The 24,186-nt window shown below is 35.0% G+C and overlaps 1 protein-coding gene across 1 annotated transcript; it reads right to left on the bottom strand.

The window, feature by feature from the left end:
• Positions 1-3,283: 3,283 nt before the first annotated feature.
• LOC125645633 (NPC intracellular cholesterol transporter 1-like) lies at positions 3,284-23,935 on the bottom strand. Its single transcript, XM_048871267.2, has 22 exons — positions 23,749-23,935; positions 22,168-22,312; positions 16,055-17,069; positions 14,823-14,958; positions 14,495-14,730; positions 14,060-14,160; positions 13,364-13,524; positions 12,263-12,391; positions 11,737-11,919; positions 11,433-11,547; positions 11,188-11,315; positions 10,944-11,081; positions 10,757-10,846; positions 10,396-10,586; positions 10,081-10,202; positions 9,827-9,953; positions 7,935-7,993; positions 7,678-7,825; positions 7,076-7,307; positions 6,645-6,758; positions 6,376-6,538; positions 3,284-5,562 (listed from the first exon to the last, which is right to left on the bottom strand). Exons 1-22 carry the CDS (start codon positions 23,806-23,808, stop codon positions 5,417-5,419), a joined length of 3,939 nt encoding a protein of 1,312 aa, XP_048727224.2. The 5' UTR covers positions 23,809-23,935; the 3' UTR covers positions 3,284-5,416.
• Positions 23,936-24,186: the final 251 nt, after the last annotated feature.

Here is a 24,186-nt window from a genome sequence, read left to right as displayed (position 1 = left end):
TAATACTCTTAACAAATGTATTCGTTACAACATTTCATAATCCATTAATGTTAACGTCGAATAACGTCAATTTCAGCACACTCGAAAGACACGGGTATTCGAACTTGAATTAACAAAGTTGATAACGCGTGTGACCACCATTTGCATTCACGCATACTTGACAACGGCGCCTCATTGATGCCACTAAAGTGTTCAGAAATGTTTGAGGGATGTTGTTCCAGATGTTGGTTAAAACTTGGTCTAAATCAACCAATGTCACTGGCTGATTTGGTAAACGGCGTAGACGTCGTTCTATTTCATCCCAGACGTACCCAATCGGCGATAAATCGGGGGAAACAGCTGGCCAAGGCAAGACATCGACATTCTGTTGAACAAAAAAGTCCCTGACTACACGTGCAATATGTGGTCTTGCGTTGTCTTGCTGCAGAGTGATGTAATTTTGCTGTCTCTGTATGAAGGGTATCGCATGGCGCTGAATAATTTCGTCTCAATAGCGTACGCCGGTGAGATTCCCAGTGACAATTTGTAGAGGGGTCCTTCCACGTGCTGTTATTCCAACCCACAACATAACGCTACCTCCACCGAACTGTCGCCGTTGCACAACACAATCGTCCTGGTACCACTTCCCAACGCAACGTTACACTCTACAACGGCCGTCACTGCTATCCAAATGAAATCTGGATTTATCAGTGAACAGAAAATTGGCCCAGTCCTGTATTCGGAATCGCAGATGTCGTCTGCACCACGCTAGTCTAGCGATACAATGACGATTTTACACTTCTTACTCCAAACACTATTGGCCAGTAAAACTCGTGCGTACGAACACTTTAATAAACAACATGTGTTCACTAACCATGAAAAAGTCCGTGCATCTGAGTCGGGTACTATCCGATATTGTTAAAAAACATCTCCTTTATCGATTGTTTAAATTTTATAAATATAAACAATAAATATAGGAAAATTATGCTAAATTTGAAAATGCACAGTTTCTTTTTTCCGGTAGTATATATGCAATCAATCATACTGATTGTTAGGCCATTCTTGGCACACTGATTCTGACTACGGATTACTCCGTTTACCTGATCTAGAGTTCATGGCGGGTGTGCCCGGTCGACAGGGGATGCTTACTCCTCCTAGACACCTGATCCCACCTCTGGTATTTCCAGGGATCCGTGTTTGTTCAACTATCTATTTTGTATTCCTTAAAGGAGTTATGAGATTGATCACTATTGGTTATCTTCACCTTTCATTTCGTATTTTGCCAGAGTATTGGTAATAACTTTTGTCACAAGAAAGTTTGCAGCAACATATACATTTGAGATAAATCTATATACCTTATTGTGAGTAGAGTTTTGATCTGCTCTATGCAGTCTACCGGAAAATAATAGACACATTTATCAATATATCCTTCCATAGTCCATTAATCTAGGTTTGTAGTGCACGGAAGAGATGAAGAATGCTTCTAGAAAAATGTCTGTATAAATTTTGTTAAGGTCTTCTTTATATACTCCATAACTCAAAAGAATATAATGCCGACGGAAACGTTGGAAATGAGGTTGGGCATTAGAGGGTTAAAGTCTTCCTAAGTTAAGGGTTTGTGATCCACCACATTTCTCACAAAAGTATGGTGGATCACAAACGTTTGACTTGGAGAGAACACATACGAGAATCTGTCGAAAACTACCATCTCAGAGAGCATGATCTTACATCAGAAAGTTTGCAAAATCAACAGATTCTGCATACTACAGTAACTTCTCAGTTTGTGGGAATGATAGAAGATATGCGTCAGTATACTCAGTCATGCTTTTGAGTCTGTATAAAAATTCTACGTATTCATGTCATCTTTTGTTTGCAATTATTCGTACACCAAGATTTTATCATAGTATTACTATGGTAAGCCGCTTTACCATTCATTTAGAAAATAAAATAATGCTCTCTAAAAAAAAAAAAAAAAAAAAAAAGCCCGCCAAAATCGCCCAAAGATTGAGGAGACGGGGGATCTAAATACAGATATTATATGAAACCATGTTAAACTAGACACTACATATCCAGTCAGTGAAGAAGCTACTAGTAATTTTAGATATGGTCAAATGGATAATGTTGAAATACAACTTGATGTGGTAATACTGGTGCATCTACAGGCTCACTTGACGGGTCCCTGCAATATTCATACATATATTCAAGTACAACAGATAATTTTATTTATTTTGGAATTTATGCTCATTTCTCCGTTTTGAGAAGGGATATGGGGATAACAATATTTCTTAAATGCCGTCCCAACTATATCCTAAAACTTCCCTGACCTTTTGCATTAGCTTCATAAAGAGGAAGGTCATGCATGAGAGAAATCATTGTAGTCTTTAACTTTAAGAGATATCTCTCAAAGTTAGATACAGTAACTTTCTGAATATCTGTAAGAAATATCATTTCAACTTTAAGAGATATTTATTTTTCATCGATAAAGATAATTTTAAAGGTTAAGAGATACTAAAAGATATCTTTCTATGTTGAATATATCTCCCTAGCTTCCAGAGATATCTTTAACGCTAAAGAAATACCTCTTGAAATTAAAGAAATATCTCTCTGAGTTAAAGAAATATATCTCTTATTTGAATAAATACTAAAACGGCATGCCATATACATATATCTCAATAGAGTCTCGCATTCAACTAAAACGGCATGCTATATATCTCAATAAAGTTTCGCATTCACCAGAATGTAATGTATTCTGACAAACGGGATGATTTTAGCTTCTCCATCGTCAACTTCCCACATTTATGTAGCAATATTCCATTATCACCTGCATATGGTGTTTATATATCTCATCTGATTCGATATGCAAGAGCTTGTTCTGGGTATAGTCAGTTTTTAAATCGAGGTAAGCTACTGACAAAGAAGTTGATGGTACAGGGATTTCAACAGTCTCGATTGAAGTCAGCATTTCGCAAATTCTATGGTCGTTATAACGATCTAGTTCGTCAATACAATCTCGCATTGGGTCAAATGCTGTCTGACGTGTTTCATACCGATTGTTAAGCCGTTCTTGGCACACTGATTTTGACTGCGGATAACTCCGTTTACCTGATCAGGATATGGGGCTCACGGCGGGTGTGACCGGTCAACAGGGGATGCTTACTCTTCCTAGGCACCTGATCCCACCTCTGGTGTGTCCGGGGGTCCGTGTTTGCCCAACTATCTATTTTGTATTGCTTGTAGGAGTTATGAGATTGATCACTGTTCGTTATCTTCACCTTGCATTCATTGTAATGATACACAACATGAATTTGAAATCGTAAATTTAATTTTTTAAAAACCAACAAAATTTATAAACAAACTCAACATCATTTCAGGCAAGAATAAAAATATATTTGTTAATATAAAAGCACATACACATATCAACTACCAATGATAGATACCTGTATATAACAGTACATATATTGTAATATCATTTTGTGATAGTAATATATCGTCGACTGACCAGTTTCGGTGACCTTAGTGATAAACCGCGATTTTCTCATTAATCACTTGGATTAAAAGTAATTAAATTACACACCCACCTTTAAAGTAATTAAATTCCTTTACTTTCATCCAAAAATTCCAAATTCATTGGTACGTTAATTCAATATATTTTCGTAACAAAAAACATGTCACTTTGTGGTCCTAAAACGGTGACGTCACCTATTTCGGTGACCATTGTTAATATAGGTTTGCCAAAAGTTTGTAACTGTTAAAACGTATATACAGGAGGAATGTGCAACTAAACGTCAATGAATAAAATAACATAGTGTAGAATTCTAGACTTTTGGTATACTTTATATTAATTTGAAGGTTTTCTTGAAAACGTAATAAGTAAATGGGCTTATTTTGGGGTGCTCGTGCTGATTTTTTGCATACTCTCCTTCTAGTAGTTCCTTTTCGGGGAAAATTGAAGACGTACTCTATATGTTTACAAACACTACGGCGAAATTGATGACGCAATCTACACCCGGAAACGACAACGCGCACACATTAACAAAAGGTCACCGATTCTGGTCAGTCACCGAAATAGGGCAATCGACGATATAACTGTTTCAGAATGTTGAATGTTCAATGATACAGTGTTCCTTATGTCGTTCAGACAGAATGCTTATATCTTAATCTGTAGTAATGCTTTGTGGTATATAACACGAAATATTATCAACATCTTACTTTATACAATTACATGTCAACAGAAACAATAAATCGTAAAAATCAACTGAAACGATTTTTATGCCAATAACTTACTTTGACAGATTGTGAAAAAAATGTATCATTTCGAACTTTGTTGAATACAAGTAAATTAATAAATTTAACATCATTTGTTCAACACAAAGCTCTAGCACCAATCACACAATGTATATATGTTTGTATTCTATAAACTCCACTAACTCTGATATTCAGAAGACAACTTATTTGTTACATATATTCTCTATTATGCATCAGTCGGTGCACGTGATGTGCTTAGGGACATTCCTGACAATTTATCTTCACATCAAACCATTTACCTCTTGAATATTTTCATTGGTATCAATTTTTGGGCACTTGCCTGAAAATTTAATCCGTAACTATGGAAGGCCAAAGATTATTGTGGACGGGTTTGAGTTTCCAGCATAATAAAACCTTCAATTCGAAAACAGTTGATAAATGTAGCTTTGATTCTACAGAACATGGCAGCCAAACACAAATGACTTAAACAGCAACATACAATTTACATGCATTTAATTAGCACGACTTACTATTGCAGGTGTAATATCACTTAAGCCCCGTTCACATGCACCTATTTACTCATGGGTGTAAACTTTACACATGTAAATTTTACTTCTACAGTGTGTAAATGTAATTTTAGTGATGCGTTCACATGCATTAGCAAACTGTATGTAAATCAGTATTAAGGGAGCTATTTCGAAGCAATATGGATATACATGTATTTTGAAGACAAAGAATAGGTTTTGTCATGTCTTGTAATGCTATTTAAATACTGACACAGCAGAAGGCCACCGTTCTTTCTGATATAGAACAAGATGAAATTTTAAGAAAAATGAATTTCTTCATGTGTGTAAAGTTTGCTGTGCGTTCACTCAGCTGAAAAACACTAGGAGTAAACTTATTCATATGTATAAATTAATTTGCACCTTGTCTGATTGGACGCAAATTTTACACAGGGTAAACACATGGATAAAATACTCTTCTAGCAAACTGTGTGCAAACATGTGAAAGGGGCTTTAGATATTGGCGATTTGTTCAAGTTCTGACTTTTTTGTTGTACTTTAACAAGAACGTATCGCATATATTTACTATATTGAGATATACTATAACACCACATTATGATATATCTCAACATAGCAAATACGTGTATATGACTAGACTACTATCACAGGCGCGGAATCATACTGAATCTTCAAATATGTGTATTCTCAAGCTTTCTGAAAGCTTTGGATTCAATGTTTACATGGAGATCACTACAAGCATGATTCGTTTTCCCATTCGTTTGTAGATTTTCTGTGGATTGTGCAATGCCCAATTTCGCTTTATTCACAGGAGGTCCTAAAACATTTCGAAAAACATGCATCATTTTAGCACATAATTTTTCACAAAACAATGAATCGAATACAAATCTGTTATATTTCGCGCGATTTTATTTTCGCCATCTTGTCTTACCGGATTTATCAGCGAGACGTTGTTTTCGCGTAGATTAAAACTATATACACTGTAAACATTGTAGTCTTAAAAGATTAATTGCATTTACATTGATTTCTGATACTATCATATGATGCCAAAGTAAAAATAAAAGAACACTATCTTTCACTATCTTTCTTATCTTTTTACTATCTTTCTTTTTTATACAGGACCACAATGTAAACTAGTCTTTTGTACTAATTGTGCTATTCTGTCTAAATAAAGAATTTATTATTATTTCACTTGTCACAAAAAAGACCTTAAAACTACTCCGTTTTTAAGGACCTGTGATTCACACTTCTAAATGCCAAGCAAGTGGCGAAGGAGCATTCACTATACTTGTGTTTACGTCTTAGGTTTGACATGGCACGCGCAAGGCTCGAACTCACGACATCTCGCTCACAAAGCGAACGCTTTATCAATGAGCTACCGTGAACAGATTTTGCGTCAAGACAACTTCTCAATGTTGACAGAAGATACATGTAGATTTTGTAGCAAATGCTTTCCCCCTAACTTTTCCAATTTTATCTCTCTATTCATTTCAAAACAAGTGAAAGACAGTGTTCTTTTATTTTTAATTTGGCATCATATGATAGTATCAGAAATCAATGAAATACAATTAATCTTTTAAGACTACAATCGTGTCTAGATTAAACAAAGTATATGATAAGAAATACTTACCAATATAACTTAACAGAACAGGTAAAAATATCAGTCCGTGAGTAGCACCATACAGAACTATAGCAAAGTACATTCTAAAATAGAACACCTGGAAGAGCTGAGATTTTGCAAAGGCGAGGACAATAATGCCGCCTAATTTGGTCAGTGTAATACCGCTCAACACCTGGAAAGTACAAAAAAAGGAATATTTTTTACAGTGTTAAAAGCATTTTGGATGAATATTCATGAAGAATCGGAAATTTACGTGCAGGGATAAGAAAACTACTCACGGAACTACCCATATAAGCCACAGCATGTTTCGCTCTGTCGACTCTGTCTGGGTGAGTGCTGATAGCAAATGCTCGTGTTATATGTGCACAGAATTCTACCGATATTCCAACTGCCTGCAAGGTAATGAAAGCGCTTCAGAAATATGCAAGGTCTTCAGTGTTTATTCACTTTGCTGAATATCTAAAACTAATTTTAACGCTTTTCAAAATATTATGAGTTCTTTTTTAATTTTCTAAATTGCAATCCTTTTCTTTAACGATTTTACATGAAAATAAGCGGGATGTTTAATGTACGTATACTTGTATTATATTTTTAGTTTGTTAACAAATACTTGATAATCACATGCAATATCGCTATTGTAAACACATTGGCGTGTATTTAAGACATGATAAATTCACATTTTACGAGATGACAGGATAATTGATCTCACCATAACAAGGTTGACCAATGAAACAGCATTGATGGAGATGTTCCATAAGGACATGAATCCTAAGATGTCAATCACTATCATAGTTATGGTGAGCACAACCATAAAAGCGGAAATTATATCAAATCCCAGCAAAACAAAAGTCACCACGAAAATGGCGGCAACGCATATGCACAAATTTTGTACTGTGTCTTGTACGATGGTAAGATATTGTTCGTAAAATACGTAGAACACACTGAAAAAATAGATTATAGTATTCAGATTAGTTTTTATTCATCTCAAACGAGTATTGCATATATACCCACTGAATAAATCAAAACTATAGTAACTTGTGTTATTATACATAAAGGTACTTCCTGTTGTGCGCAAGTAAAAATACGACGCAACTTTGCATGAAATTGGTGATGTAGAAAGAAAAATAGAACACCAATAATAGTTTGATTTCACATTTGCTTTATGAGATGAGATGGTGTATATATTCGGTATAGATAGATAGATAAATAGATTGATAGATAGATAGGAGATAATTTTATATATAATTAATATTTATCATATTTATATCCAATACCATGATTTACCTCTACGGGAAGACTTTAGTTGTTTACCTGTATGGAAATACTTTAATTTGGTTTCCCCCTGTCCTTATTTTCAGCATTGTCGTCATATTGTCTGCTATTTTTCTCGCTTCTTTTAATCCACTTATATAGTCTTTATTTTCCTTCATAATCGAGTGATACGTCATAAAATAAGTTGCTGAAAAAGAGATAATACAATCAGATTAGTCAAATTATTATTTTCTCAGAACAGGTTAATGTAGTGCAAAAGTTACACATGGGTATTCATTGTATCCAAATTCTCAAACCTCCAACACTCTTTTCGTTGTTCTTCAGATTCACGGCGCTGCCATACGCTGCATGGCCTCTGATGGAAGAAGAAAGATACATTTACATCTGCAAGCTTCGTTGGGTAATCACGGTTGATTTCTTTTGTTAAGGTAGCTCAGTACACTAAAGCTTACACTCTGTATGACACCACGTCACAAGACGGCAATTTAAATGTTTTGTGAAATTATTTGTATCGATCGATTTGTTTGTCTATCATCGTAGTTCAGTGGTTAAAGCATTGGGCTGGTGAACCGCAGATCTCGAGTTCAAATCCCCCAGAGTCTTTTATTCCTATGTGTTGAAATATATTTTTTGAAAATCATGTTTTTATCCAAATTTGTATATTTTTTGCCTTTTTGGTATATATACATATTGTATATCATCATATCTTTTATAATTGAATCAATTCGTACTGATTTGAGAAACTATTTCTGGGTGTAGTGAGCTACCTTAAGTTCAAAGACAAAATCAATCGTGATATCCAACGATGAATTACATGTATGTCACTTAAGGAATAAATATCTAGGTTGTTTGTAGTATTATTATGGGCCGGCACGACCATATTGAAACTTTAAATTTCTGGTGAAGATTCGCAGCAAAAGTAGAAATATTGTCCAATCGTTTTGCACCTTTCGAAATTGAGTCATGCTGAACAACCATTTTACTCGTTTTCGGAAGCTACTATCTGATGAAAACGAATCTGATCTGCCGAAACGGACGATCAACATTCATTCAAATATTGTGAGGGTGAACACAAGTAGCTATATTTTAAACTGCAACGGATGACGGATACATAAAATCCAACGTAATGAAGGAAGGTGGCATGGAAAACATGGTATAGGGTTAACGACGGCGACCTAATTCTCGGAAGTTGGACTTATTTTTTCAAAGTTTCTGTGAAGTCAGGTAAACGATTTATGCATTACAAAACAGAACAATATTCTGGCTTTCAACTGGAAAAACATTTAATGCATTATCACGATAAATACCGAAGTTTTGAGAGTTTGAAGCGAGCAACCGAGAATTTATGGCTGCTTTGTTAGCTCCCTTCACACTATACATACCAGTTTGCTCAGATTGTGTTAAAACCCTGTGATCTTGAACGCAGCCCTGGCTGGATTTTTCACGTGCAACGTCACGGAAAAGAAATTTCACATAGTCGAGGCGAAGTATATCGATTGATCGGACAAATCTATTTTTGTATCGATAGATCGGACAGGCGTGTACTGCGTTGACTTTGGTATTACGAGTTAATATAAGACTAGTTGCATTATTGAGCTACCAATAAATAGTTACATCATATGATTAACGATTCTTTTCACTTAGTTCGTTCATCTCCGGATTTGATGAAAATGTCTCTAAATTTTAACAATCTTTCGCGTTGTAATTTTCTCGCGCTTTTAAACAAGTTAAGGGAATTCTCTGGAACACCTTTTCTGAAAATATTTAGTTCGTACACTTCCCCCCAAAAAATTCCGGCCCATAAATTTGGTGCTTGCACCAATGTTTCTTGTGGAGTATATAAACAAAGAATCAAAGCAATTACCCGCCAGCTTCCATTGTTTTATACCCCTATAATACAAATGTCTTATATATCTATTCCTTATATCTATTTTTTGTAATGAATAGGTTGTTACGTCACGTTAAAAGGCTAGTACTAAAATACATTGAAACAGCATTTTATTTATAAACATAAATACAAGTTATTGAGACGCTTAACCAATTACTTATAGTCTTTTTGCTACTCCACAATAACCTCTAAACTTTAAAATTGATTAAAATTTCAGTCAATTCAGTGAGTTTTCCTTAATCGAATATTCCCATCAATGACATATTCTGGAATATCTGTCAAACTACTTCTGATACTAACCCTTTTGCGCATTTTATTCCTGGATTGTCTTTTAAAAATAAAGGTAGGAATTCCATGAAGTCTTGTGAGACAGGTCGTCCATTACTAGTTCTGTGAACGGGACATGTTAAACAGCTTGCATTGTTCACTGAAAAAGAATTGAGGGGTCTGATGAGAACAGATTATGTACGTTCACTTTATAACGTCACATTGAGAATTACGTTGTGAAAGGTTTTTTACTTTGTAGACATGAAAATATCAAAGCATATTATTACCAGTGGCTGCACAGAAATCCCCAGACCCATTGTAGACACGACAACATGGTGGATCCCCGCCAGGTCTCAACCAATCAAAATAGTCATCTATCCAGGCGGAGGTGGGGTGGGCAATATACGTACTAATTTGAAACATAATAAAAATCATAAGTATTTTCTAAAAGAATGATTAGGAGAAAAATCATATATATCATTGAGAAGAATTGAACGATTAACGGGTTTTGCTTACAATTAACATGTTTTTGAAAATTTAGGATTTCTCTACTATGAAATATACAACAGCATTATAAAAAAATTCGGACAATGAATACATACTACTGCGCTTGTTTTGCAGCTACGCTGATTTGACCCACCACAGAGTCCTCCGGACACCCTGTTCCTCCACAGACCACGTCTTGACCTACTCTGGTTGTATAGTCCAGACCATCCTCCACAACAAAGTACACCGGGGCTCCCACGTGTAAGTATTCACTCAGGTTACCAAAGTAGTTCAGAACATAGGAATCCTGCGCATCACAAATGGCGGAATTAATTGTATGACGTCAGTGATCTTACTTGAACACTGGATAAAGAAGGACTATTAAAAAAAACCCAGATTTTAATATTTTGATCATTTTCCTTTCCAAGGTCTTATAATGGAATGTGACTATGCTCTGTAACACTTGTAAACACTCACATCAGGCATGGATAGCTTTTGATCGAGACCAATCTCTATTTTATGAATCAGAGCTGCACTGAAGCAGAGATTTCCAATGAAAAGTATTATCTGCAAATGAATCAATTGGACTTATGCATCTTTAAACACATAAAACATTCCAGAAATCAATAAGTAATTAAAACAAATAATGAAAAGGAAATCTTACCACAATAGGTCGAACAATACTTGACAATAATGCCTCTGAATAGAAGTTTTTGAAAATCTTGAAGAGAATTCCCTCAGAGCTTCTATTTTCCTTTGATTTGTCTAGTTGCACACAACAGCAAATGTCCAGTCTGTTGCTCTGGGGGGAAAAGGATGATTTTGATTACATTTTATGTAGAAAAGATTTATATTAACTAATGAGCTAATTAATTAGAAATCACGAACTCTAAAACAATGTATATTACCTCTTCACGTTTGGCATCTAGAGTCATAAGAGCCACAAAAATTGTGATTTGGAAGAGAAAGTCTAACAACACCGCCATGGCAGAATAAAGGGAGAATACTCGTACTGCAGGCATATCAGTCAGAGCACCTATGACGACAACCATTTCATATAAACACTTTAAAAAAAGATCAGAAGAAATGTTCTGGAACGCATGGTCAGAAAAATTACCCGAGAATTAGTCTCAAACAATTATTGGACTCCTACCCAGGAAGAACGCCAGCGATTCAGAGCAGCTCGAGAGGAGCATGCTGGGTCCTACTTCTCCTAAGACTCTTCCAAGTCTGTCCTCCAACTTCTCATCAGGATAACCTTCCTCTCTCTAGACAAGGAACAGTATGCAATTATTATTCTTGTCAGTAATGTTAGAAATATGTTACGTTTATAAGTTATCACATTACTAACCATTCTTCGTTAACAAATAAAAAATATGAATGCACTGTACATATTAAGTTGTACCTGTCTAACGAGACCGTAACAGATTCATATATCTTTGTACAATCATATTTACCTGGAAAGCTTGGACAAGAATGAAGAGATTGTCCACCCCTACAGCTAAAACCAGGAATGGTACCACCTCGATGATGATGAGTGTGGCCGCAATCCCAAAGTAGCTGAACAGACCCAAGGACGAGGAGACGGAGAGCAGCACAATACAGACCCCACAGAGACCTAGACTCGTTTTGGAGAAGATCTAGAACAGGTAGAGTGTGGTGTTATATATATATATATATATATATATATATATAGTCAAAAAATAAAATCCAATACTCAAACTTTTATCTATAGCGCATTCGCCCTGCGGGCTCGTCAGTAGATTTATATATATATATATATATATATATATATATATATATATATATATATATAATCAAGAAAAAACTGAAGTGTTGAAAGGTTTGTTTCATCAAACATACATGGGAGAAAGTCTTTTTATTTTACAAAAATTAGACAAAATACTTTAAAATCTTTTCAAATATCTTTACAATCTTCTGTAAGTTTTCCATTAACTCTAATCAAATGAGAATAAACCTCACCAAACATCGGGAACATTGTCCGTACCGCCCCAGAGTGATGCTGACGTAACCAAACATGACTATATAGCTAATCAAAATGGTCCACACGTCCGAGGCGCTCTCTCGCTGTATCTCATCTTCAATGGAGCGCTTGAAAAAACCCACTGCTGTTAGTCATTTATGATAATTTCAGACTTATATTGACTGTTGATGATAATTTGTTTCATTTCTAATATCTTTATGTAGTGATTCCGTAAACAGTTTTAAACAACTAACTATAATTCTCATAAAAATGAGAGACGTACATGTATTTGAATGTGATGAAACTTTAAAGTAAACTGAAAATTTTATTTTGTTGTAAAAATATGCTATTATGAATTTATGATAATTTTGTATGTACATGTAACACTGTAGTCATTGATAAAATTAAAACGAAGTTTAAGATTTTGTTAAAATGAAGATTTCGGTTCTATTGAATAATAACACATACAAGTAACATTACATAGGGGCTAAGAAACTCTGTGATACTATAAATATAGAAAGAGGTCTAACTCTGACACAGATAAAACAAAACTACCCACTCGCTTCAAATGCCTAAAAACTAAGAAGCGAGTGGGTGTTTTTTTTTATTCGGGTCAGACTTAGACCCCTTTCTACATTTATGGTATCACAGTGACATTACAGAGTTTGGGCCTAAAACGAGCTTAGCCCCTGTGTAACATTATATAGAAATCAATTTTTGTACGGGAAGACCATAATGTAATTTTGCTTCATTCAGAGCCCCTGGATAGGTTTTCTAGCACAAATATTAATAATAAAAGTTTATGAACCTTATTTTTTTCTGTCATTGAAATAATAAATCACAATTTTGCAACAAAAATTTTCTACACTAAAATGGGAGCAAGTATTGCTTTAAAATATTAAACTCTTGGATCTTGATTGGAGAGCTTTTCAAGCAAGGTACCTGTTATCTATACAGTAACGTATAACAGTGTATTGCATGCAGCTATCCTGATTAATTTAAGAAGATTTACATAATCATCAGTTACAAAGTTTCACCTTCAAATCCAAGACTTAGGAGGATATTGCTGAGATTGGAGATTTTTTTGTCGAAATTCTCACCTCTGCAGAATATGCAATGATCATATCAGGATCGGAGAAGTTCTTCATGAAATTCAGAAATTCTTTTTCCCATGCTTTTGCTTTTTCGTTCTGAGCTTCGTCGACGTGGTTATTAACAACAAACGTGATGACAAGCGCTGTGGATTCATTATAATTCACTCCTGTGGAAGCAATGTAGTCGTAGATGAGAAGCGAGATAGGAAATCAGGATTTAGTTTTAGAAGAAGACATATAAACGACACGTTTAGTGGAGGAATTGAAGTACAGTGACACCAGGGACAGAGATTTGAACTTAGGAGGTCGAGTACAACTTTGAAAAAGTAGAATTTTTGCCCTATTTCGACTCTGTTTTGAAATTATATTTAGAATTTACTGTATTTGATATGAATTAACATCTCTTTAGAATCTTATTTAAAAAAAACGTCGTATTTCTTAAAATATCTACGACTTCATGAAAGTGAAAAGATGTGTGACGATTGTGAAAAACGTGATACATGCAACTCGAATTGCACTCAGCCTCGTTAATGCAAGTAACCACGTATAAGAGACATGCGATGATAATTTCATCTCCGTTTTCATTTGAAGAATTGTTGGTATTCATGTGCGTTTTATATTCTAAAATACTCGGGGTCCAGGTGAAAAAGAAATTATTATGATTTGCATGCACTAACATGTCATCAAAGAAATGTTATTTACCTGTAAATCCACCCAATGATATCCATGGAAATATTGGTTGACCACTGGCTCCCAGACAAGACAAATCCAAGTGGTGCTGGTCAGATACAGAAGCTGGGGCCCTAAAGGATCAAAGTTAATTCGTGCAAAATCAATCCGCAAAATTTTTTTTTTTATCTATGTCGTTCTTTTCTATATATAAAGGTATATTGAAAGGACGTTTCCTTTATAAAAATTAAGGCTACAGAAAAAAGACTTGCAAATAATTCTCTGAAGATATTCAAGAACAAAAAGCTTAAAACAATAGGGTTGAACCCTGTTTACGGAGCAAAAATAACGTTACAAGAAACAAAGCTGGTTGTTAAGTTAATTTTGATGTGGACTAAATGTCCAATCAGCACATGCTCATGTGAATCTACAGTTTTTTACGTTGAAGAAATTGATACTTATTTTTACCTTGTGCAATCAGAAAAATGGTCTAGATAGTCCCCTTCAAGAAATGCTCCGGTGAAGTCATCATATTTAATTTTATCTAACTTTACGGGGTCATTCTGCCAATATTCCAATACACTTTGTATTGTACATTCTGTATTGTCAGGGGCCAATGGCTGGAAACATATGTCCTGCAGTGTCACGTTGTCGCCATTGAATTCCACGTGTATGTTCTGTAGACTTAGTTGGAGATCGAGAACCTTTTCATAAAAATTACACGTGTACATATCCATATTATATTACTTTGTGCATACATCGCTCATAAAAAAAATACAATCTATGTTCCACGAACCTTGTGCAAAAATGTTTTGTTAAATATCGATGTGTAGTTCTGGTAGAGGCCTGCTGTAGCTCCTGGAAGTTCGTGTATGACTCCCGTGGTATTTTCAGGCCTTGTGATGATCACTTGCTGAGTTCGATAGAATGGACTGTAATTGTAATTGTATTCGATAAGTACTATTAAAATATAACACATCTGCTGAGTACGTGTTTTAGTTTTAAATGTAAAGACATATTGAAAACAGCTGCAGAACTATAGCTCCGTGAGAAAATATTGGAACAGATCAGAAAAGCTACAGATCCACCCTTATAAAAACCTTCGATTTACGGCGCACAAAAAAGTGCACATGGTTAAGGCCTCATATCGTTGTATTCTTGTTTCGCCGTCTCATAAATTTAGTTTCAAAAATTCCTCACATATTTTCCTACTATCCTTGTGTCCAAACATAACTTCAAATATTCATTAAATCCCAATACGACCCGAAAACTCACAGCTTTCGATGATTTCGTTCGTTAATGTAACCATATTAGGTAACTAGTCAATTCGAATCCCGGTTCATTTCCATACTTTCACAATACCGTTTAGATGTGAACTAATATCCACACAAATATTTCTAGTCAAATATTTAAAAAAAAAAATCATCCCAGTTCGGTTAAACAATTATTCAATTAGGTAAACTCACGGCTACGCGACTTTCATTAGCCTGGTTCGGTCCCCATGCCTGCCACACGAGCGTAAGGGACGAAATAAGACTTTTGTAGCATTTTCAATAAGCAAGAGCTTATTTTACCATTAGATAAACTATATATTTTTAATTTCTATTGACTTTTCGTGTTTATATATTATAAATGAAGACCGAATACATACGTGTAACGTGTAACGAATATAATGAATAGATACCAATTGACTGGCTACCTAATATGGCTAAGTCAAAAAACGAAATCATTTGAAGCTATGAGTTTGCGGGTCGTATGGGGCTTTAATGAATATTTGAAGGTATGTTTGGACACAAGGAGAGTAGGAAAATATGTGAGGAATTTTTTTATATTGAATTTATAAGACGGCAATACAAGGATACAACAATATCAGGCCTCAACCGTGCGCACTTTTTTGTGCGCCGTAAATCGAAGGTTTTTATCAGGGGTAAATCTGTAGCTCTCTGGTCTGTTCCAATATTTTATCAGCGAGTTACAGTTCTGCAGCTAATAAATGTTATACTTGGGCAACACTGAAATCAGTCTAACCCGAAATGTGAGTCGAAGTAATTCTTTTCCTGTCTGGCCCTGCTTTTCTCAGCAGACCAAAGTTTCACTGGACTTGTAGTCACCTCGAACCTCAATATTCCAACTGACAAGATTGCACCCAATACGAGACCCGCAAAAATTATCTTCACGGGGTTGTTCGCGCAAAACTTCCCCCAACGATGAAAATTCTTCTCCAAGGTATTTTCTATCCAAAACCCCAACTTTTTACAGCCTTTTCCTCCCGTTTTCCCCTGGAATGTTACGTAGTTAGTTTCCTTTGTTTCTTTACCCATGATGCACACATCATAATTTTCGCCGCTTTGCTTTACATCTGCAGACGTGGGTTTATCACGATTACGCCAGAAAGAAATTATGACCGATATGAGGAAAAGCACACAAAATGCAGTAAAGCTGATCAACATGGCAAAGTACCAGCAATCAATTCCCTGTATGGTGCATGGCTTTGGGAGCATCGGAGGGGGTGGAAGCGGAGCACAGGTAGTTTGACAATCCTGACAACTACAGGCAGACATATTGCCATATTTTTTGTCGCATGGGGTGGTGCTGTAGTTCATTGGACGAATAGCTGCAGTCGATGCATTGTTTATATGATAATTAATTGTGAATGGAGTTTGTCCATTGGAAGTAGATCCCATGAAATTTAGCCAGTCTTTCACGGAACAGTCAGCTGCGGGCTTTCCACAGATAATATCCAAAGCTTTTGCATTCGTACTTGGCATTTGAACGTCTTTGCAAGAGTTATACATGCCGTATGCATATTCTTCACTCACATGATAATCCACGGCCATAATTATTTGGGGACCCGGAAAAATTTGAGATTTCAACGACACTTTCACGAAATCTGCTTGATAGGGATCACAGGTAAAATAACAAAATAGGTACAGGAAGTTGTAGTAACAAGAAGGGCAGCGAAGAAGGAGTTGTTGGGGAACACCCATATTTTTCTTGAATGATCTCAGCTGATTCAGATCACAGCAAGTCAATGGCTGGTTACCTTATCAAATACAAAGATAAAGAATCATATTATATATAATTAGGTTAGCAGTGTATTTCGTTACTAGCTTGAAATTTAATTGCTGTGATAAAATTTTAAAAATTCATTTCAAAATTAAGGATTATCTCCCTCATGCATAGCTCTTATCCTTCGACGAATTTGACTCCACTTTTTGGCACTCTGTTGTCCCCTATAATAACTCTAGCAAGTTTATTGTTATTTCAGATTTCAAACATTTCGGTTGAGCATCACCGAAGAGACGTTATTTGTCGAAATGCGCATCTGGTGCATCGAAATTGGTACCGTATAAGTTTTACATTTATGAGTTTAATGAGCATAGCCCTATACACATGGAGCGCCAAATTAACATAAACTCAAATAATTGAAGATATTTTCAATTATTTGATTGATTAATTGATTATATATTGTTTAACGTCCCCTCGAGAATATTTCACTCAAATGGAGACGTCACTATTGCCGGTGAAGGGCTGCAAAATTTAGGCCTATACTCGGCGCTTATGGCCATTGAGCAGGGAGGGATCTTTATTGTGCCACACCTGCTGTGACACGGGACCTCGGTTTTTGCGGTCTCATCCGAAGGACCGCCCCCATTTAGTCGCCTCTTACGACAAGCAAGGGGTTACTGAGGACCTATTCTAACCCGGATCCCCACGGGATTTCAATTATTTGAAGATATCATCAGTTCATTTGATGCGCGCAACAATTTACTTAAAGATCTCTTCAAATAATTTATGATATCTTCAATTTTGAATTATTGCGCGCATTAATTGAATTGATGATAGCATTAATTCTTCACCTGAATTGATGCGCGCTTTAATTGAATTAATGATCTCTTCAAATGAATTAATGATATCAACAATTGAATTGATGTTCGCTACAATTCAATTGAACAGAGTAATAATTGATATAATGTGCGCATTAAATCAATTGAGAGCAATAATTGAATGGATGCGCGCATAATTCATTTGATGAGAGCAATAATTGATTTAATGATATCTTTAATTCATTTGAAGAGAGCAATACTTCTTTTAGAGAAAGCAACTATATAATTAAAGATATCTTCAATTCAACATATCCACAATTAAATTAATGATCTCTTTAATATTGTTGCTCTCTTTAAAAGAATTGATGCGCATATTAATTCCTTATACAAAAACATCGTAAATAATTAAAGATATCTTCAATTGAATTAAAGAGATCATCAAATTATTTATACCGAGCTCTAAGTTAATTATTGCGATCAATATTTCTACGAAATTGATGCTCTCATCAATTGAATTGAAGAGAGCAATAATTGAATTAATACGCGCATAAAATCTATTATTGCTATCATTAATTCAATTGATGCGCGCATTAATTCAACTGATGAGAGCAATAATTGAATTGGAGCGCGCATTAATTCATTTGATATCAATTATTTGAGTTTATGTTAATTTGGCGCTCCATATATACATTGTACATGCTTTGTTAATCTAAGATCATATCAATAATGTAACAAACTAACTTAGAAGTCTTTACATTAGAATTGTGTGTCAATTCATGATACATTATATTGATGTGAGGGCACCTGTCGCGGAAACCTAGTGGATAGGGCGGTTCCGGGAGGTTTGGGTTCGATTCTCGTGTCGCGTCAAACCTACAATGATTAAATCCACACGTACGGTAAGGTTTGCCGTCCACACGTTAAGTCAAGCCTTGTAAGACAATAAAGAACATTACCATAAATTCCACTTGTTTTTTTGTTGTTTTTGTTGTTGTTGTTTTTTCAGTAGTAAAGATTGCATTCGGTTACGAAAATGGAAGACAATATAACTATGGAGTGGCAGAAAAATTACTGACCATCGCATTTACATTTGTCAAAAAGAGGAAGAGAATAAACAGACGCGTTTGGACACGTCAGTAGATTCGTAGGAGAGCAGTGCACATTCTACAAGATATAAGACTCGAAGACCCTATAATGCCTTTTGACATTTCATCCGCATGGACCATGACTCGCAAGTTTCTTTACAACCTCGTTACTACATGTAATACGGACAATATAAATATATGTCAGTGACGGATCCAGGGGGTCCGGGGGGTTGGTACCCTCTGCCCCCCCCCCCCCTCCTCCTCAGACAATTTTACTTAAAAAAGGTAAAAATAATGCATTTTGAGGGTAGAAACTCCCCTTTGAAAATCAAAGATAATGGTAGAACCCCCCTTTCAAAAATTCCTGGATCCGCCCATGTATGTACCATATGGACACTCAAATCTACCCACGTGTACGATTTGATAATAGTAGATTGACACTTGGGTGAATGGGGGGGGGGGGGGGGAGGGGTTGGCTAAGGAGAAAATGTAATAAGAAATAGAGCAGTGTTCTATTTGTAAGTCTACCTTGTAAGGCAAAAAAAAAAAAAAAGGTCTGTTAAAGATGTACACACGGGAAGATTTACGTCTTGCAAGATAAGTCATTGACTGCTTTCTTTGCCTGGTATTTGGCATATTTCAAGTGACGGGTATATCTCTAATATAGCATTAAAAACGGAGGTCCCATTTGGCATAATAAAGACACCTCGCGACCATGAGCACCACTTCGCCCAAAAGATCGCGATGTATCTGAGTAAAAAAAAAAAAATTCTCGTATGGGGCGTAATCCAACACACCAATAAACAAACAAAAAACTTTTAAATGTTCGTCTTTGAAAGCTGATTTACAGATCTTCAGCCACGTACTTGCATATCGCTGTGTTTGTGGGTCATAAATCTGTTAGGTTGTCGAGTGTACTGATGAGTTGGGGACATTTTGATTTCTCCAAAGTATTCGGATGATAATGTAGCACAACTACGTGTACTGTAATTGAATATTAAGGCAATACGAGGAGTGTTCTATAGGCGTCATTATTACATAAAGTGTAATGTTATATAGGCGTCATTATTACATAAAGTGTAATGTTATATAGGCGTCATTGTTACATACATGTAATGTTATATAGGCGTCATTATTACATAAAGTGTAATGTTATATAGGCGTCATTGTTACATAATGTGTTATATGATATGTGTTTAAAGTTCAATGATCTTTTCAAGGTTTTTCTGTATTATCTCTGACTTTGTTATTGCCTTTCCGATACAAATACATATTTTGACTGATAGCGAAATACTGGGTCAATGGATGCGACACAGATGTATCTATTTTATAGATGAAATGAATATTAATTATTCCCAAAGCAGTCTGTTTGATATTAGCAGGTATTTCATATGTAATTTTTTTTTTTTTTGGACAGATTATTTATTTCTTCAATGTTTTTGCCTTTGATATCTCTACAAATTGTAGTTCGTGATAGCCTCATGGATGCTTCCGTTGCAAACGATGCGCGTATGAATACAAATAAATCTATACTTCTGAATTAATAAATTTTGACAATAAACTCTGAAACGCTTGTTCCAGAGTTACTGTTTGAACCTTTAATATTGGTTCATATAAGAAGTGAAGTCCGTAAACTATAATAGTAATCTTACTAGATTAGTAAATATCGTGAAATCAATTTAAAAACCTACTTTCGTTTATTCGATAAACTACCCTGAAATAGCAAAAATGAGAGTAAAATGGTGGACACGCTTTGGCGGATCTAAGCCAGTCTTTTTGTTTTTTAAATGACAACTTAAGATAATATAACATGAAGTAAATCCGTTGTTTATCGATACTTGGTTTTGATCTTACAGATGAAAGAAGTTTTGAAGTTTTGATAATTGTTGAATAAATAGAATATGCCAGTTCGTTTCTTCAATCAGAACGAAGCACCCAGAACGAGGCAACATCATAGACGCTTAGGTCTACAACCAATCGCACATTCTCGGGCCTTTCCGGCAAGGCGAGAAATTGCGATTGGTTTACAACATGATCAGCATAAAATTGTGTAGATGTTCAGTGTTAGTTAATAATACAATATATTTTTTTTGACTAGGCCCATATTTGTCATTTTATGCAGGTTTATACTTATATTTCTTATATACATCCCATTCAATGAAGGACACCCCCTCCCGAGACCAAGGATCTGATACATCGATAAATTTTTAAATACAATATTCATCTGATATTTTCGATGTTCTTAATTTTTTTCCCGTGATTATAGACTTTTTGTAATAATTCATTAACAGTCGGCGCCCCCCCCCCCCCCTAAAATTTTCAAATTTAAGGTAAATCGTGGTATCTTGTTTACACAAATGTACTAAACGATAAAAGAAACAATAATTTTTTCCACTCCCGGAGAAATGAATGACAAAATCTTTTTGATTTCTTGAATTTTTTCATTGGGAGAACTTAATTTTTTCCAAAAAACTTAAAATTTGTGTCATTTTACTAATTTCACCTAATTAAGAATGATAGAAAATAGTAAAATGACTTAAATAGGAGACATATTTTAAGCCCTATAAAATCTGTAAAATCCAGAAGCTTCGCCCCCTGGTCCCCCACCAGGGCTTCGCCTTGGACCCACTGGGAGCCTCAAGGCGGCCCCCAAACCCCCTACCTCATAAAGTGGCACCCCCGTAACCGTAATTCCTGAGCAAGTTTTTAGACTTGCTTAGATGGTCGAGCGGTATATATATATATATATATATATATATATATATATATATATAATTCAATAAAAAAACAGGAAAATATGCAGTTCCAAAATATATTTAAATCACTAGGGCTTTCTGGATTTTAACATCCATCCTCAGGTGAATGCAAATATTGAATCAATTTATTGAATATAAAGCAAAAGATTCAATATTTGTATTCACCTGAGGATGGATGTTAAAATCCAGAAAGCCCTAGTGATTTAAATATATTTTGGAACTGCATATTTTCCTGCTTTTTCATTGAATTATTTTGACTATGTGATATCAACTCCTTCTATTTGGATTGATGTTATATATATATGTGTGTGTGTGTGTGTGTGTGTGTGTGTGTGTAAAATTTCAAGATTTTTAAAGTTTTGTGTAAGCGTATATCATAAAACGAATTCATCTACACGCGAAATCAAACATGATGCACATGCAAATCTTGGACGCTTCAAAGAACAACATTTCTTTATATCTACAACTCTCACTTGTGATCAGACTTGGACAATATGTCCGGAGAATTTCCAATCCCTCCGTATCGTTCATTGGTTTCGGTGGTCCATTATATTCACAATTCAACTTTCCTGTAATTCCTTCCATGCATTCGCCGTACATAGAACATTTTCCGGTGTTCTGAAATTCAAATAGGAAATATTTGTAATTTTCTGTGTGTTACAATGTTTAGAAAATGACTGTCAAAGTAGATGATTTGATTTGAGCATATTTTATGGTAGTATATGTTATAACAAAAGGATTGAGCACAAGTTCTTAAAACGTAGAACACCTTCGTGTTCAAGAAATGAAACACAAAGGTATCAAAGGTCAAAAGATGATTTGCTTTCATAAAGCAATTATATAATACATTATATCTGTAGATATGTATGTACAAAAATATAATTTGATTAGTATATGCATGTAAGTAAGTACAAAGTAATTCCATCAACTCGAAAACGACCAGATCTCTTTATAAATAAAAGAACGTAGGAAAATAATTTTTCATTTTCTGTGGTACTGATTGCGTCAAAGTAGATAGATCTAGTTGGAGAAAACATTTAGCCCCAGGATCAGCAAACTCAATTGGCTGAGGGGATCGTTCTCCATTCTGATATTGAGAAAATTATAAGAACGATAGCTAGTCACCCATAGCCAAAGTCCCTGTGTGCAATCCTCTGGTCTCTGAATACTATTCAACATTAGAATGATATCATTAGTATTATTGATTAAATTGTTTCTGGTTTGAATTTTAAAAAAAGAGCACACATCGCACATCATTTGATTCCAAACAGAAATTAATGATTTTATGCATTGAAAATGTACACCATCCACAAAAAGCGTTTTCAAACCAGCATCATTTCATCATTTTAAGAATCGTGACAATATTATTAGAACCGTAATTTCAATTTCATAATTTTCAAAAATAAGTTAAAATGCCATCTTTGGATATGCTGTAAATCATTAATATGATTATATTGGATATTTTGTCGATAATTCAGAATCTTTGTGTGGTTTATCGCAAAATGAATAATATCAATCATATTTCACAACGTCGTTATCTACCGAACATTTCGGTCACACTCCAAAGGTCGAGACGTTTTAACTTATCAGAACTCGAGAATCGCTGATAGTAGTCCCTCGCCCGATTTCATGCATGTGTATTCTTGACTATTCTGAATATCAAAGTCAAAATTATTGTAAATTAACGAAAGCAATTTGACTGTTTACAAAAATTATCACTTCCGTCTGACATTGGAAATGGTTTATTTTGTAAAATCTCTACAGAATGTTTTACTGAATAATCTGTGAGACAATAATGTGAGATCACCAATTGAAATTCTTAGTTTTCCTTACACAGGATTGTACACTTAATATTGTTGTCTGAATATTAATCTAAAATAAAGATATTTCAGGAAGATTTCACTCTCATTTATTAATCAAAAATAATTTTTACATGTAAGAAGAAATGTGGATATGATTGTGTCTTAATTTATTACGTTTTACGTGTAAATTGACATAGACCGTCCTTAAAGTACGAGTATAAGGATTTCATTTTAATCTCAAAATTCACTTACCTGTGCAAAGGTGTTTTTTAAGTAAACCAGAACAATTAAACACAATAGATTGTTCTTCATGGCTGTTATAGTGTTGCTTTGATAATTTTAAGAACATGCACCGGACTTTTCGATCTTCGGCCCTAAGATCTCGAGTATCGTACGATGAGGTGACACATGAAGTGAGCTGATACTATGAATGGATCGATCTAGGGGGAAGGTGGTTTGGACGTGATAAGGGAACCCCATTGGCAACATGGTTATTTGAATTTGTTTGTTTTCGTGTCGTCATTGGAGTGGGCTGAAGAAAACAAATTGTTTTGTTTGAAGGGGAGAAATGGGGTTACTAGGACTGTCCTATATTTTGAGGCAAAATGTCAAAGTGCTTTGTATTGAGATTTCCTCCTTAAACTGTTTCGGTATATGGTATTCTCTGCTGAAGTTAAGAACAGAGTAGGA

Source organism: Ostrea edulis, chromosome 6 (genome assembly GCF_947568905.1).
Source record: "Ostrea edulis chromosome 6, xbOstEdul1.1, whole genome shotgun sequence".
Taxonomy (NCBI): Eukaryota; Metazoa; Mollusca; class Bivalvia; order Ostreida; family Ostreidae; genus Ostrea; species Ostrea edulis.
The sequence above is the reverse complement of the archived record's forward strand: the minus strand, read 5'-3'. Positions and strand labels throughout refer to the sequence as shown.